The 17,187-nt window shown below is 40.5% G+C and overlaps 1 protein-coding gene across 5 annotated transcripts in view; it reads right to left on the reverse strand.

The window, feature by feature from the left end:
- Positions 1 to 17,187, reverse strand: part of ZMYM3 (zinc finger MYM-type containing 3) — a 153,492-nt gene that overhangs the window by 33,465 nt on the left and 102,840 nt on the right. For all 5 annotated transcript variants that reach the window (XM_075835694.1, XM_075835692.1, XM_075835697.1 and 2 more), the window contains 2 exons: positions 14,018 to 14,738; positions 11,529 to 11,575 (listed from right to left, as the gene is read on the reverse strand). In XM_075835694.1, the coding sequence (XP_075691809.1) occupies positions 11,529 to 11,575; positions 14,018 to 14,615 (645 nt within the window). In that variant the 5' untranslated portion in view covers positions 14,616 to 14,738. The remainder of the gene's footprint in view (positions 1 to 11,528; positions 11,576 to 14,017; positions 14,739 to 17,187) is intronic.

Consider the following 17,187-nt stretch of genomic DNA (forward strand, 5'->3'; position numbering starts at 1 on the left):
ACCATCTGCCTTACAAGCAGATACATTTAAATGAAAAAATATGCAAATATTTAAAAATTTTGCTATTTTTCACAAATAAACACTCAATGTATCGACCAAATTTTACCACTAACATAAAGCCCAGTGTCACGAGAAAATCTCAGAATCGCTTGGATAGGTAAAAGCATTCCAAAGTTATTACCACAAAGTGAATATGTCAGATTTGAAAAATGGTCCAAACTAGGCTGCGTCATTAACCCCTTCCCACTCCTGGACGTACTATTAGGTCATGGTAGCTGTATCGTTCGCGCTCCATGACCTAATAGTACGTCACGGGAGTAACGGCCATCTTGGCCGTCCTCCCGACACATACAGGAGCTGTGACAGCTGCTGTCTCGTACAGCAGCTCCTACAGCGGGGACCGATCGCTGTGTCCCTGCAGATTAACCCCTTAAAAGCCGCGTTCAATAGGGATCGCGGCTTTTTAGGGTTTAAGCTACAATCGCCGGCCTGCTACACGATAGCGGCCGGCGATTGTAACTATGGCAACCGGACACCAAACAATGGCGTCCGGCTATGCCATCCACGGTAGCCTAGTGGGTCCTGACAAAGTCAGGACCCACTATGCTTGCTGTCAGTGAGTAGCTGACAGCTCTAATACACTGCACTACGCATGTAGTGCAGTGTATTAGAATAGCGATCAGGGCCTCCCGCCCTCAAGTCCCCTAGTGGGACAAAGTAATAAAAAGTTTTAAAAAAAAAGTCCCCCTTTTTCCCTTATCAGTCCTTTATTATTTATAAAAATAGATAAACAAAAACTATACATAATTGGTATCTCCACGTCCGTAACGGCCTGAACTACAAAATGATTTCGTTATTTATCCCGCGCGGTGAACGCCGTAAAAAAAAATAAACCGTACCACAATCACAATTGTTTGGTTACTTCACCTCCCAAAAAATTGAATAAAAAGATCAAAAAGTCGCATGTACCTAAAAATGGAAATGATTGAAACTACAGTTCGTTACGCAAAAAATAAGTCCTCGCACGGCTTTATTGATGGAAAAATAAAAAAGTTATGGCTCTTAGAATAAGGTAACACAAAAAGTGAATGATTTTTTTACAAAACGTATTTTATTGTGTAAAAATCTCTCTCCATCTCTTCTCATACAAAGTAACAAGTGTGCGGAGAGACAGGGAGGAGAAACACTTTGCTTACATTTTGTGATCACTGTGAATGGTTCTCACAGTGATCACATGAACGCAGACCACTGGTCTCCAAACATCACTCTGAAGCTAAGGCTGTTCCTAACAGCCTTGACTTCAGAGGCAGATTATGTGATGGCCGCGAAAAACGCTCCGATGCGGCCCCTCTCTCCCAAACCACTCAGATGTGGCGCTTGCTATTGAGCACAGCATCTGAGGGGTTAAATATTATCAGAGACCACTGCTAGTGGTCTCCGATCGTTGCCCTGAAGCCGGAGGCTGTTACTAACAGCCCGGTCTTCAGGAGATCCCCGCACGATGGCAGAAAAGTTCTTCTGAAGTGCCGACGTGAAAAGCAGACCCTTCAGAACTACCCTAAACGACTGACGTAAAAACACTATACGCCGGTCGTTAAAGGGTTAAGGGAATTGAACTCGGTAATGAACAGACCATTGTATCTCATCTTCTTAGACTCTCTTGTAACACTATCAGGGCCACAGGATTGGAGGACAGCTGATGTTGTACCAATATTTAACCCCTTCCCGACATATGATATACTTCCTTCATAGCTGGGTAGGGGAAGTATGGAGTGGCCTCAAGGGCTGAGCCCGCTCCATATAAAGCAGGTGTCGGCTGTATGTTACAGGTGACACTTCATTGTAACGAGCATCCTCATGAATGCCCCCAGGCCTGCCATCTTTGTGCTCCTATTAGCCTGTCAGAAAGACAATACTCTGCAATACATTAGTATTGCAGTATATAGAGCAAGCGATCACTGGTTCAAGTCCCCTAAAGGGACGAATAAAACAATATAAAAAAAAAAAAGTTAAAAAGTTGTTTATGTACAAAAAAAATATTAAAAAGTTCAAAAAACCAACCTATTCCTCCTAAACCATTGTAAATAAAATAAACTGAATCGCCTCGTCCGTAAAAGTCTGAACTATTACAATACATTATTTAACCCGCACGGTGAACGCCGTAAAAAAAAAAGAATTTAAAAACGCCAGAATCGCTTTAGTTTTTGGATCAAAAAATGAAATAAAGTGATCAAAAACTTGCATGTACCACAAAATTATACCTTTAAGAACTAAAGCTTGTCCCACAAAAAAATATGTCCTCATGCCGCTTAGTATCGACAGAAAAATAAGGGAGTTGTAAAAGTAGTAAAATATATATTAGAAAAAAAACTATATAAATTTGGTATCGCTGTAATCTTATTAACCCGCAGAATAAAGTAAACATGTGGTTTATATTGCACAGTGAATGCCGTAAAGCCGAAGCACAAAAAACCATGGAGGAATCGTTTTTTTTTTTAATTTTCTACTCCACAAATAATATTTTTCCCCATTTCCTAGTACATTATATGGTACATTAAATGGTGCCATGAAAAAACTACAACTCGTCGGGCCCTCTTAGGGCTATAGCGACGTAAAAATAAAAAAAGTTATTGTTTTAAAAAGGTGGGAAGAAAAAAATGAATATGAAAATCGAAACAATGGCTCCAGCGGGAAGGGGGTTAAGAAGGGTAAGAAAGTGGAACCGAGTAACTACCGTCCAGTAAGTTTGACATCTGTGGTATGTAAAATGTTTGAAGGGATTCTAAGAGAAGAACTGCAACAGTATATAGCGGAGAATAGTCGAACACCTGATAACCAGCATGGATTCATGAAACACAGGCCGTGCCTAACTAACATGCTCGGTGTCTATGAGGAGGTAAGTGCAAATCTGGATGTTGGTCATGCGGCTGATGTGATTTATTTGGATTTTGCAAAAGCATTTGATACTGTTCCACACAACAGTCCTGTACTGAAGCTACAGAGGCAGGGACTGGGGGAATGTGTATGCAAATGGGTAAAGAATTGTTTAACCCCTTAATGACCAGCCTATTTGAGACCTTAACAACCAAGTAATTTTTTACATTTTTTCATCGTCTCATTCAAAGAGCTATAACATTTTTATTTTTTCGACATAGCTGTATAAGGTCTTGTATTTTTTAATAGCACCATTTTAACACAATAACTTTATTCAGTGGGTTGTTGTGATTGCAACGATACCAAATTTATATAGATTTTGTGTGTTTTACTACTTTTACACAGTTATGAATACACAAAAAAAAACTCATACAGCAGGTGTGGGGCTAGATGCTTAAAGTATAGCATACTACCCTAGTACTGGAAAAAGGCAACTCCTACAACAGCTTGACTCTCCTAGCTACCTTCTCTCATGGGTAAGTTATCTTAGGAGCGGGTGGATGAGTGGCTTATTTAGGTCCTAGACCGACAACTTGCTTGCTGCACACTACTTATGCTTTATTATCGGGTCTCTGACTTAGTACCTGGTTTCCTATCGGCACTTGATTCCATGCTAGTAATTCCTATATGCATTAGCTGTACATGTACCGTGGCATGGTCTCTGGTGTACTTTACCTCACTTACCACTCTTATAGTCCATCCATCTCCTTGATTAACCCCATATTACCCTCTATATATTTTAGAGAGTCTCTCAGCTGTGTTACATTGAAACTATATAGAGTCCTCTTGTCCAGCTTTGTACCTTTTTAATATCCCTTCTGTATGTTTCTATATGTTTAATAAAGCTATTCATTTTTTACCATTGGCTGTTATGCTCCATTATTCTCCAGTGTATAAAAATACTTTTACACAGTGACAAAAAAAATTTTCCAAAATTATTTGTTTTTGGGTCTCCATATTTGAAGAGCCATAACTATTTATTTTTTCGCCGATACAGTTGTATGAGGGCTTTTTTTTTTTGCGGGACGACGTTTTTATCGGTACCATTTTGGAGTAGATGCAACATTTTATCACATTATTTTTTAAGGCTGGATTCAAAGAAAACTATTTTTGCAGGTTTATTTTTACGACGTTCACCGTGCAGGTTAAATGATGTAATAAGTTTATATTTGGGGTCGTTACGGATGCGGCGATACCAAATATGTGTAACTTTTTTTTACTTTATTTTTTAATAATAAAGCAGTTTGTAAGGAGAAAAAGTGGGTTTTACATATTTTTTTTCAATTTTAACTTTTAACTTTTTTTTTTTTTTTTTTTTTCATAACTGCGCTAGTGCACCCAGATCAAACCAGGATACTGTTCTGTTTTTTTTTGTTTTTTTTCTTTTCCCTTCCTTCCCCCCCCCCCCCCTCCATTGTCTTGTCATATGTATTGTAGATGTTGGTTAACTTTTCGTGTCATTCCTACGAAAGCAGAGTTAAGATGACGGATGGGAAAAAAAAAAAGGGGATTTCACCATACCAAAGTATTAGTTATTAACAGGACTGATTGTTCTTAAGATCAATGTGAAATGTATGATACTCCTGTCACTCCTGATGTGCAACATGTAGTAACTTCACGCTACCCCTGTCATGACTTATACTCTATATTATATTGAATTGATACCATGTATGTTCTTGTTCATATGGAAAAAAATAAAAATATATAATTATATAAAAAAAAAACTTTTTTTTTTTTAGTTTTTTTACTAGTCCCACTAGGGGACTTCACTATGCGATTATCTGATCACATTTATAATACACTGCAATACTTCTGTATTGCATTGAATTATGCCTGTCCGTGTAAAACGGACAGGCATCTGCTAGTTCATGCCAGAGGAATGACCCAGCAGGCATTTACTACAGGCAGACCTGGGGGCCTTTATTAGGCCCCCAGCTGCCATCGGAGACACAGACACTCTGCGATCTTATTTCCGGGTGTCAGTGGAATGAGAGGGAGCTCCCTCCCCCTCTCCAAAACCACTCAGATGCGGCGCTTGCTATTGAGCGCCGCTTCAGAGAGGTTAAATGGGTGAGATCGATACTGATATAGCTGAGAGCAGTGAGATTTAACGGCTCCCTGCTCTGTTTATTTATTCTGATGCAGCGACATAAAAGGGCCTATGCATCGGAATAAAACCCGTTAGTGGCCGCCGTAAAAATACTATGGGGCGGTCACTAACGTGTTTAACCTAAGAAAATATGTTATAAATGGAACTTACTCAAAATGGGTTGAAGTCAGCAGTGGGGTTCATAATAATTATTCCGGAAATAAATGTTTCGGTGTACGAACTCAATAGAAAGTCTATGAGCCCGTACTCCGATACATTGGCTTTCCGGAAAAAGCCGAACAGAAACGAAGCAGCTGAGCGCTCACACGAACGCTTCAGCTGCTTCTTTCTGGCGATTGGTGGGGGTCACCGCGCTCGGAGCCCCCACCAATACAAACTTCTGACATGTCACTATGACATGTCAGAAGTTTGTCGAACATTTAGCTACACTTTAAGCCTTCCATAAGTCAGGAAATAATAAATATGCAGTTGTGCCAGCCCGAGGGGAAAATTTCTTCTGTTTCAAGAGGCGAATTATCAAGGCCCTAAAAGTAGGGAACTAGGAAGGATAGGGCCCAAACATATCTGCTGGAAGCGAGGGCGCCCGTATTATACCAGGAATTCCCCAAACTGCAAAGATGCGTAGTGTGGAAAAAAAGGGGGATAAGGAAGGACATATCAGTGCGACACCGGCCTGTGCAGAAAAGGACTGAGCACAGCGTAACACACATCTATGGATTATTTTACTGGTTTTTTAACCCAATTATTATACCACCTGACTATGCCTCTGATGTACTCTGCCCAGCTTACATATGCCCGCTAATTATAAACGGAAACACCAGCAATATTCAAACAAATCTACTACCAAGCAAATCCACGCTCCAAAAGCTAAATGTCGCTCCCTCCACTCTGAACCCTACAGTGTGCCCAGACAGCAGTTTACTTCCACATATATGGCATCACCATACTCAGGGGAACCCTTTTAACAATTTTTGGAGTGTGTGTCTCCAGTGGGCACGACATATTTGCCACTGAAATGGCATATCTAGGGAAAAATGTAAATTTTTACTTTGCACCATCCTCAGCGCAATCATTTATGGAAAAGACCCGTGGGGTGAAGATGCTCACTACACCTCTTAATAAATGCCTTAAGGGGTGCAGTTTCCAAAACGGGGTCACTTCTCAGGGGTTTCTTTTATTATTTCACATCAGAGCTCTGCAATTGTGGACCAATACTTTGAGGCTTAATTTGGCCATTTACAATTTTACATGGTACTCTTTCGGTCCTGAGCCCTGTCAAATGTCCAGGCACAAGATTACGGTTACATGTAGGGTGTTTCTAGAATCGGGAAACAACGCATAATAATTAGAGACCGGTCTTGTTATGATGGCACAAGCTGGGCACCACATATTGGCATATCTATGGAAAAAAATCTAATTTTCACTCTGCAACATCGAGTGAAAACTAATTTCTGCAAAACACCTGCGGGGTTAACATGCTCACTACACCCCTAGGTGAATACCTTGAGGCATGTAGTTTCCAAAATGTGGTCACTTCTGGGGGGATTTCCACTGCTTTAGTCCCACAGGGGCTTTGCAAATGTGACATGGCCTCCGCAAACCATTCCTGCTAAATTTGAGCACCAAAGGTCAAATAGTGCTCTTTCCCTTCTAAGCCCTGCCCTGTGTCCAAACAGCCGTTTATTACCACATGTGGGATATTGTTTTACTCGGGAGAAATTGCTTTACAAATTTTGCGGTGCTTTTTTTCCTTTAGTCATTGTGGAAATGAATTTTTTTTTAGCTAAACCTACATTTTCTTTGAAAAAAATTTAGATTTTAATTTTTACGGCCTACTTCCAATAATTTCTGCAATGAACCTGTGGGGCCAAAATGCTCACTATACCACTAGATAATTTCCTTGAGGGGTGTAGTTTCCCAAATGGGGTCACTTGTGGGGGATTTCCACTGTTTTTGCACCACAAGAGCCCTTCAAACCTGACATGTAGCCTAAAATATATTTGAATAAAAAGTAGGCCCCAAAATCCTCTAGGTGCTCTTTTGCTTCTGAGGCCGGTGCTTTAATCTATTACCCCCAGGTCTGCCTGTAGTAAATGCCTGCTAGGTCATGCCAGAGGCATGGAATAGCAGATGTCTGTCTGTTTTACACGGACAGGCATAATAAACTGCAATACAGAAGTATTGCACTGTATTATAAAAGCGATCGGATGATCGCATATTGAAGTCCCCTAGTGGGGCTAGTAAAAAAAAAAATTTAAAAAAAAAAAGTTTCATAAAAGTAATAAAAAAAAAAAAATGTAAAAAATTAAAAACCCACTTTTTCCCCTTACAAAATGCTTGACTATTAAAAAAAAATAAAATAAAGCAAAAATGTTACACATCTTTGGTATCGCTGCATCCGTAACGACCAACTATAAAGCTATTACATTATTTAACCTGCACGGTGAACTCTGTAAAAAATAAAATAAAAAACAATGGAAAAATTGCTGTTTTCTGTGAATCCTGAATTTAAAAAAAATGTGATAAGTGATCAAAAAGTTGCATCTACTCCAAAATGGTACCAATAAAAACTACAAGTCGTCCCGCAAAAAAAACAGCCCTCATACAACTGCATCGGCGGAATAAAAAAAGTTATGGCTCTTCAAATATGGAAGTGTTTTTACTGTGTTAAAGTAGTAAAACATACAAAATCTATATAAATTTGGTATCGTTGCAATCGTAACAACCCGTTGAATAAAGTTAGTGTTATTTACACCACTCGGTAAACGGCATAGATTTAGAACGCAAAAAAGAGTGGCGAAATTTTAGATTTTTTTCTATTCCCCCTCAAAAAAAGTTAATCAATAAATAATATGTACCCCAAAATGGTGCTATTAAAAAATACAACTTGTCCCGCAAAAAACAAGACCTTATACAGCTATGTAGACGCAAAAATAAAAAATAGTTATAGCTCTTCGAATGTGACAATGGAAAAACTATAAAAATTGCTTGGTCATTAGGGCCCAGAATGCAAGCAGGGGGAAGGGGTTAAATTTAGAAAAATCGCTAAATTTTGGTGTTTTTCACAATTAAATACTGAATGTATCGAGCAAATTTTGGCAGTAACATAAAGTCCAATGTGTCACAAGAAAACAATTTCAGAATCGCTTGGATAGGTGAAAGTATTCCGACGTTATTACCATATAAATTGAAACATGTCAGATTTGAAAAATGAGGCTCTGTCAGGAAGGACAAAAGTGGCCAAAGCGGGAATGGGTTAAAGGGACATTAAATATAGAATTAATAAAGGTGGTGGGGGAGGGTGATGAATAGCTACAGAGATTGGATGTGACCATCAGACAAAAGGCCACTTTCACATGGCAGTATTTAGGTCAGTATTTAGCATCAGTATTTGTAAACGGAAACCAGTAGTGGGTCCAAAACACAGAAGAGGTACAAAACTTTCCTTTATACTTTTCTCTGTGTTGTTTCCACTGCTGGCATTGGCTTCCAAATACTGATGCAAAATTCTGAGAGACTTAAATCAGAAGGTTGGGCTGGGAGGATACAATGGTAAATGTTGCTAGTATTTGTTGATCCTAAAAATGCAGGGAAGGAATCCTTATTTATCTAGAGATATGACTAACTTTACTATTTTTCCTATATCCAGAACTTTTTACATTTAGCAGTTAAAGGGGTTTTCTGGAGAGAAAGAAAATTGATGGCTGATCCTCAGGATAGGACATCAATATCGGAGTTGTAGGTTTCGAGCTCTTGGCACCCCCACCGATCAGCTGTTTTGCAGGGGCCGCGGTGCTTGTGAGAGCTCTGCTTTCTCCTTCATTCTCTTTACTGCTCAATACTGTCAAATGCTGACACACTTGTAGCAGCGGTTCACAGTATTAAAGCCTTCCCCAAGTCACCAGAATAAAAGAAGGCTGTAGTACTGTGAACCGCCGCTACAAACCTGTCGGCGTTCAGACAGTATTGAGCAGTGAAGAGAATGAAGGAGAAGCAAAGCTCACACAAGAACTGCAGCCCCTTCAAATCAGCTCATCGGTGGGGGTGCCAAGAGCCAAACCCCCACTGATCAGATATTAATGGCCTATCCCGAGAATAGAAATACCTGTTTAATAATTCATTGTGTTGTATTAAAAGGGTAGAAATAGTCTTAATAGTAGATCTAGTAATTGTTCCTAACTATAACTTCTAAAGAATACAAGGAAATGTAACAAGTAAACCACTGTTCAGATATAAAAAAAAAAATAAAAAAAAATACTCCTGTATAAAATGGTAATTAACACTGCAGCTCATCATTCACGAATACAAATGGTCAAAAACCCCACCAAGTACAGAAGAGACAAAAGGCCGACACATACCTTAGATTATTAACGCCCAAATGATGGGGGAATAAGCCGCTGCCAGACACATTAAGGGTAAGGCCACACGGTGCGGCCACGTTGCGTTTATGTTGCGCTTTTAAACCACAGCAAGACATTTTTCAATAGAAGTCAATAGTGACATTTTTGTTATGGACAGACTGCTGCGATTATATTACAATTTGTTTTTTGTGCAGTTAACTGCATCTTCATAATGTCCGACCGCATGCAGTTAATGACCGCGCTGCCAAAGTTGTTGCTGAAATGCTTGCGTTTTGCTCACAGTTCTGCAATGCATTGAACTATATACAGGAAGCACCGAACAAACTTCAACACGGATGAAAACTATGTCCATCAATTATTTCTTTTAAAAATGCAACAGAACTGCAATATTACGGAGACAAAAAACGCATGCAGTTGACCGCATGCGGTTTTCAAATGCAACAAAACCGCGTCAACGACGCATTGTGTGGCCTTACCCTTAACGGTGGCTTATCTCCTGGCAGAACAAAGGATCGGGCATTTTTAAATCTAACATGACCGATCCTTCTTTCCTGCAACATTTGCAGTCAGGGGGAGAATCAGGACTCACACATACACACATTAGATGGTTGGCTGATCCAGCCCAAATCATCTGACATTCATCTAATGTGTATGGGAAAAGCTCACTATATATTTTAGATAATTGTTGGCAGAACCCGTAGATATTGTATTGTGAATGAGGTCAGCACAACCATTGCCTGACACCTTCCATCAGGGATAAGGATGTCTTATAGCATAGGGTATCTCATATCCTAGTAAAGACAAACTAGTGGACAACACACACACACACACACAAAGCAAAACTACAGCTAAAATTACAATTTAGAACGGACGAGCAAGTCAAATATATCTATACACGTTTAAATCAACAGCAAACTATCTCTCCCGACTCCCCCACGTTTAGATCAATGGGGAATAAGCTGCTTCTAGACACCTCTGAAGAGTAAATCAAATAGGAGGGTGAAGAATTGTGGGGAGAGTCCGGATAATCTGCGGCTCTCAAGTAGCGGACAGACAGGTCTCTCCTCACCCTGCTCCTCCCTCATGTACTTGTATACTGTTCCTGCAAGTAAATAACTTCTTAGTCTTTGGTTTTTGTAAGCATTTAGAAACAACTCCACAGTAAGGGCCTGTTCACATCACCATTCATTTCCGTTCCGGGGTTACGTCAGGTGAACCCCGAAACGGAAAGTGAAACTGACAGCACAGCTTCCGTTTCAGTCACCATTGATGTCAATGGTGACGGAAACATCGCTAATGCTTTCCGTTCGTCACCATTCCGGTTGGTTTCCGTTTTTCCGACTAAATCAATAGCGTAGTCGACTCCGCTATGGATTCCGTTGGAAAACCGGAAACCAGCCGGAATGGTGACGAACGGAAAGCATTAGCAATGTTTCCGTCACCATTGAGATCAATGGTGACTGAAACGGAAGTTGAACTGTCAGTTTCACTTTCCGTTGCGGGGTTCACCCGACCGAACCCCGGAACGGAAATGAACGGTGATGTGAACAGGCCCTAATAAATTATTTCCAGCTACCAGATCGACTGTTTCATTATCAAGTGGCAAAACTTTCTGGTTGTAGGATTCACAAAATACTTGTCACTGAGAAATCAACATTTTCTAATAAAACGTATTGAAGTCTTTATGGTTCTGTAAAAACCCTCATCAAAAGTTTGGACCCTTTAAGTAGGACTAAACATGGCATAAGTCACATGACCACATATGCAAGCAACAGGGTTATATGACTGATCAGATATATAAAAATCATGCAGAGAAACTTCTCCAGAAGACCATCCCTGATCTACACCAGAATTTCCTTATATACTTTGCATATTGGGCCCTCAGTCTACCACCCCTATAAAAGACAATTTCTTCGCTGTTAATTTCGGTGGCCGTTTCAAACAGGTTTTACTGTCTATAGCGTAAGTAAGCGGCACCTTCACAGAAAGCACTGGGAATTGTAATGCCTCACCACTGCTCCAATATCTGAAGAGTATATGAAGAGTCTACACGATGACTTTACTATATAGATTATTACTATGAATTAGTAACTAACAAAACACATTGTATTTGGTATTCTTACCACCACTGCTCTGTCTGTCTCAGTCCCCTTTTCTTCTTGACCGTCACCTGAATAGCAGAACAAATCTTGAGACTATACATGTAATATTGGAGCAATATACTTCAAGTTATGAAAAATAATAAGGGCATGTTCACATCTGCGTTCGGCTTTCCGTTCGAGGAGCAGAACGAAAATACCGGAAGCGCCAGTTCCGTTGGACAGAGACAACATGTGCCCGACAGAACCCAATGACTAATGGGTTGTCGGGTCTCCGTGGTCTTACTGGAAGCAAAAAGCACAGCATACTGCACTATTGTTTCCATTATTTTCTGCCAGATCTGCTACAGAGGCCCTAACAGAGCTTCCAACGGAGATGTGAACAGGCCCTAAGAATATCACAATTAGACATTTAGACAATTAGACAGGGAAGTCAGACGAAAAAAATAGAGATCTACTTTCAAAAAGGAGGTAAATATAATTTATCTCAGCATACTCTGCCAGCTAAATAGGTTATATGGCTACATTAAAGAAGCACTCCCAGCAAAAATGTTTAGGGCCTGTTTGTATTTGAGGTGGCATAAACAATACTGTGGTTAGGAAACCCACCTATGGGTTTATCGTGTAGTTTCACCCTCGGTTTCTTGCTGCCGTACCATTACTTGACTCCCGCTGGCTAACTGAATCTTACAGCGTCTTCTGTGTGGACAGCCTCAATGTGAGTCTCATAGTAATGAATAGAGGTACTGACGTCTTGTCCACACAGCACAATATGTAAGATTAGGGGTCATGTGACCGTCCCGAAAGGAGAGTAAGGGTATGTGCACACACTAATTACGTCCTTAATTGACGGACGTATTTCGGCCGCAAGTCCCGGACCGAACACAGTGCAAGGAGCCGGGCTCCTAGCATCATACTTATGTACGATGCTAGAAGTCCCTGCCTCGCTGCAGGACAACTGTCAACTGTAAACATGATTAAACAAGATAAAGCCAAAGGTGAGTTTTCTAACCAAAGTCGGGCAGATTTACTTCAAAATGCACCAGAATTTTACATTGTCTAAAACTTAAATACTACTCGTAAATATGCCACGTATTGTTTATGCCACCTCCATTACAAACACAGGGCCCAAAACATTATTGCTGGGAGTGGCGTTCCCCTCACCAAGCGGCACAGGGGTCGGGAGACCTCTATTGCGCAGATATCCAATACCCATAAATGCTTATCTTGGTCCCCAATTTCCCAGATCTCAATCCAACAACATTAAGTAGGCTGTTTTAATGTTATGGATGAGCAGTATATATGTCAATTCTTCTGGTCTTGTTGGAATTCCATATTATATTGCAATTCTGTGGTGGAAACAACTACCCGGATTATAAGACTTTCAGGACTGGATGAAGAATAAGTGTGGTTGTAACACCACGACAACCCCTGACAATATGCCCTAATATGGCATATGGACATCATAGAGGGGTCCCTCCATTCTGTTAGGGCATCTTCTGCTCTTGCAGGCCCAGCACATCCATGCATTACATGGACGGCCTATTACCAGCCGCTGCAGGAGAAATGTACTGTATAGCTGGATACAGCTAATCCCAGTGATCGCCAACGGCCAAAGAAAAAGGGTCCACGAAGATCAGCCTGCTGGCTTCATTTTAAAAAGGGGTAGTCATCGTGAGACAACCCCTTTAAAGGAGTTTCGCTGTTACTCATACATCTAGATATACACCTCTCCACATACATATGTAAAATCATAACCATCTTTATACGAGTTGTAAACTCAACATTTAACAAAAATTATAATTCATTGTCAAATAGGAGAGTACGTTGAATGTTTCAGGTGCTATTAGTACAGCTTCTGTGCATGGATAGCATGGCTTTCCTGCAATAGCCACTGTAGCACAGCGCATGTCAGCGATTCCTTACCTTTTCTACTTTAGCTCTTTTAGCACTTCCTGGAAAGCAAGAGTATTATACAGTTGGCCCATTGGGGAGCTGAAGGGGCCTTGCTACAGATTTTGCATGGAAACCCAAAATCTTTAAGCCGGACCTCTGGTCAGTCCCATAGTTTATCATAATACAAAGACAGATGTATAATACTAATGCTTTTTCTGTTTTATATTCTGTATACTGTGAGTAAAGGTGCCCCAAAGTTGGCGCTTCACTTTAATTTACAATGGACAGCGAATTATTTCACACTAGCCAATAATGGTTAATGATACTTCTGAAAGGATTACAGATACAGGAGTTTTCTAACAATTAGCGTTATAACCAAGACTATAGCAAAGTAACTGGTAACTGATGCTATAATGACTTTAGCAGAATTCTAGGGTGCGGGGATTTATCGGAGACCTCATAAGGCAGGTGTCACCGAGTAAACCTGGCCTACCGCTATGAAAGATAAGATCTTGGATAAATGCACTTAAGTGTGAAGTCATCAATAAACTGGTGATCATGTAACATTAAAGAAACTGCTCCATGCCAGGCACAGATCATAAAGAACTTTTACGCACCAGAAGAGGTTCTGGAATTGGATTCCTCATCGACATTCTTCTCCGATGAATAATCGGGTCGAGATGCCTCTTTTTCCCGTGGACTAGTTTCTTTATCAGTGCTCACATTATGATCTGCATTAATGGACGCAGTAGAACGAGGTTTTAACATAGGTCGTAGCCTCATTCTTCTTGGAAGTGTTTGACTGGGCTGTGGTGGATCTGCTTGCATCTCAGGAGCTTCACCTGCTGCTTTCTCTTCTTTTACACAATTAGTGCTCTCCCTAGTGTCAGTGATCGTCTGGCCCGAATCTCCATTTTCTTCAATACGCTTTGTCTTGTGCGCTTTTGAACGTTCTACTTCAGATTTTTTGGTCATCCTTGCTGCAACAAAGACTACATCATCCTTACTATCATTGTCTGCTGGATCTGAAGGAGATTTTTTAGTTTCAGAGTCTACCTCAGTTTTTTCCTTTTTGACAACAACCTTAGAGTCTACTTTGGCCTTTGTGTTCGCCTTACTCCCCTGTTCTGCAGTCGCAGATTCTGCAAGTTGTTGGTTGTCTGCAGCATCTTCCTCTTTTTGGCTGTCAGGCTCTTTATTGTCATCACTCTCCATGTCTGTAGACTAAGGATTCCTGGCAATCACTTCCAATATGAGATAGTCCAAGTGTGGCTTCTGTCTGAAGGTCTCCACTCACAGGATTGTTGGTATCAGGGTACCTGCTAAACAGGCCCCAGTCTGGAAGGAGAAAAAGGTATAACAGATTTGATCTATTTAGTAAAAAAATATATATACAACCCCCAAACATAAGTGTACTAAAACTCACGGAGCAGTTCCATGATGACAGATGTTAAAGGTACTGTAAGTAGATAAACTACTAACCTTTTACTTTGTAAGGCACATGCACTAATGTTTTGAGCTAATTTACTTTTATTAGGGAATTGCAATCTGAGCAGTTCCTTTATACAATATCAAAGTGAGCAAGAAATTGCTCTAAATCCAGTGTAATAATATAGATTTTAAAGGGGCTTCAAAGTGGAGGTTAACATTAAAGGGAAACTACAGAAAACATATTCAGTAGGCAAAAGGGTGTATTTCTCAATACATTGTATAAATGTGCATCTTTTGAAGGGTGTCATGAGAAGCCCTTGAAGAGCGGTTAATTTGACAAGACACTTCTTGTCCTCCAAGCCGGAGTTCTTCTACAACCAAAGGTGGATTACAGTAGAAACTCTTTGGATAGAAATAAAGGATGCCATAGGTTTGCATTAACTTTTGCCTCATTATGCTGCATAAAGTGTGCAAATTTAAAGCATCAACCAAAAGTTACATTTGTAATCCCATAACAGTTGCACACCATAGAAGGCAGGACAAATTCACACTACTGTGTAACATTTTATGGGGAATGCATCAAGTGACCTGAGCTGAGATTTAATCTGTGCCGTTGTGGTGGTATGTGGTGGTATATGCTATTATTTTTGTTAATGGAATTGCCCAGTCTCAGCAAATTAATGTTATTTTTAAAAGTTACATAATTTCCCAATATACTTTCTGTATTAAAGGGGCTGCCCAGGTATTTTATATTAATCGGTGGGGGTCCCGGGACTTGGACCCCCAACGATTTGATATTGATGACCTTTCCTAAGGATAGGCCATCAATTTAAAACGCCCAGAGAACCCCTTTAATGCCTCAAGGTTTTCAAGATCTCTGCTTGTTGTCTTCTAACGATCCCAGCACCTGTGTGTCAATCACATGATTATGGACAGAATTATATCTGCTGGAAATAAACAATGAATGTTCCTACTGAATAACAAGCAGAGGTCTTGATAACTGCAAAGAATACAGAAAGAATATTGGAAAATTGTATAACTTTTAATTATACAAAAGACATTTGCCAAAACTGAATAACCCCTTTAAAGAGGCTCTGTCACCAGATTTTGCAACCCCTATCTGCTATTGCAGCAGATAGGCGCTGCAATGTAGATTACAGTAACGTTTTTATTTTTAAAAAACGAGCATTTTTGGCCAAGTTATGGCCATTTTTGTATTTATGCAAATGAGGCTTGCAAAAGTACAACTGGGCGTGTTGAAAAGTAAAAGTACAACTGGGCGTGTATTATGTGCGTACATCGGGGAGTTTTTACTACTTTTACTAGCTGGGCGTTCTGACGAGAAGTATCATCCACTTCTCTTCAGAACGCCCAGCTTCTGGCAGTGCAGATCTGTGACGTCACTCACAGGTCCTGCATCGTGTCGGCCACATCGGCACCAGAGGCTACAGTTGATTCTGCAGCAGCATCAGCGTTTGCAGGTAAGTAGCTACATCGATTTACCTGCAAACGCCGATGCTGCTGCAGAATCAACTGTAGCCTCTGGTGCCGATGTGTCCTCGCTCGTCTGACACGATGCAGGACCTGGGGAAGTGACGTCACAGCGTGATCTCTCGAGAACACGCTGTGTCTGCACTGCCAGAAGCTGGGCGTTCTGAAGAGAAGTGGATGATACTTCTCATCAGAACGCCCAGCTAGTAAAAGTAGTAAACACACCCCGATGTACGCACATAATACACGCCCAGTTGTACTTTTACTTTTCAACACGCCCAGTTGTACTTTTGCAAGCCTCATTTGCATAAATACAAAAATGGTCATAACTTGGCCAAAAATGCTCGTTTTTTAAAAATAAAAACGTTACTGTAATCTACATTGCAGCGCCTATCTGCTGCAATAGCAGATAGGGGCTGCAAAATCTGGTGACAGAGCCTCTTTAAAGAGTAACGGTAGTTTCTGTAAACTTCTGACATCTCATAAGTTTTGATCTCTAAAACGAACGCTTTGCCTTCTGACGTGCCCCAGCAATCAAAGTATGAAAGAAGACTAGAAAATCGTTGAGCCCCATCTTCAAGCAGACTAGGATTGTTGATCGCAGCCAAATAGGCAAAGTGCTCGGGCGAGCGTTTCTGCCCAATCGTTTTAGTGATCGGTAGGTGTCTCGGCACCTGGACCCCACCGATCAAAACTTCTGATATGTTACTATATGTCATGTCAGAAGTTTGCTGAAAGTCACTCTCTAAAGAGGCTCTGTCCCCAGATTATCAAATCCATATCTCCTATTGCATGTGATCGGCGCTGCAATGTAGATAACAGTAACGTTTTTGTTTTTTTTAAAACGATAATTTTTGGCTAAGTT

The sequence above is a fragment of the Rhinoderma darwinii genome, chromosome 8, assembly GCF_050947455.1.
Source record: "Rhinoderma darwinii isolate aRhiDar2 chromosome 8, aRhiDar2.hap1, whole genome shotgun sequence".
Lineage (NCBI taxonomy): Eukaryota > Metazoa > Chordata > Amphibia > Anura > Rhinodermatidae > Rhinoderma > Rhinoderma darwinii.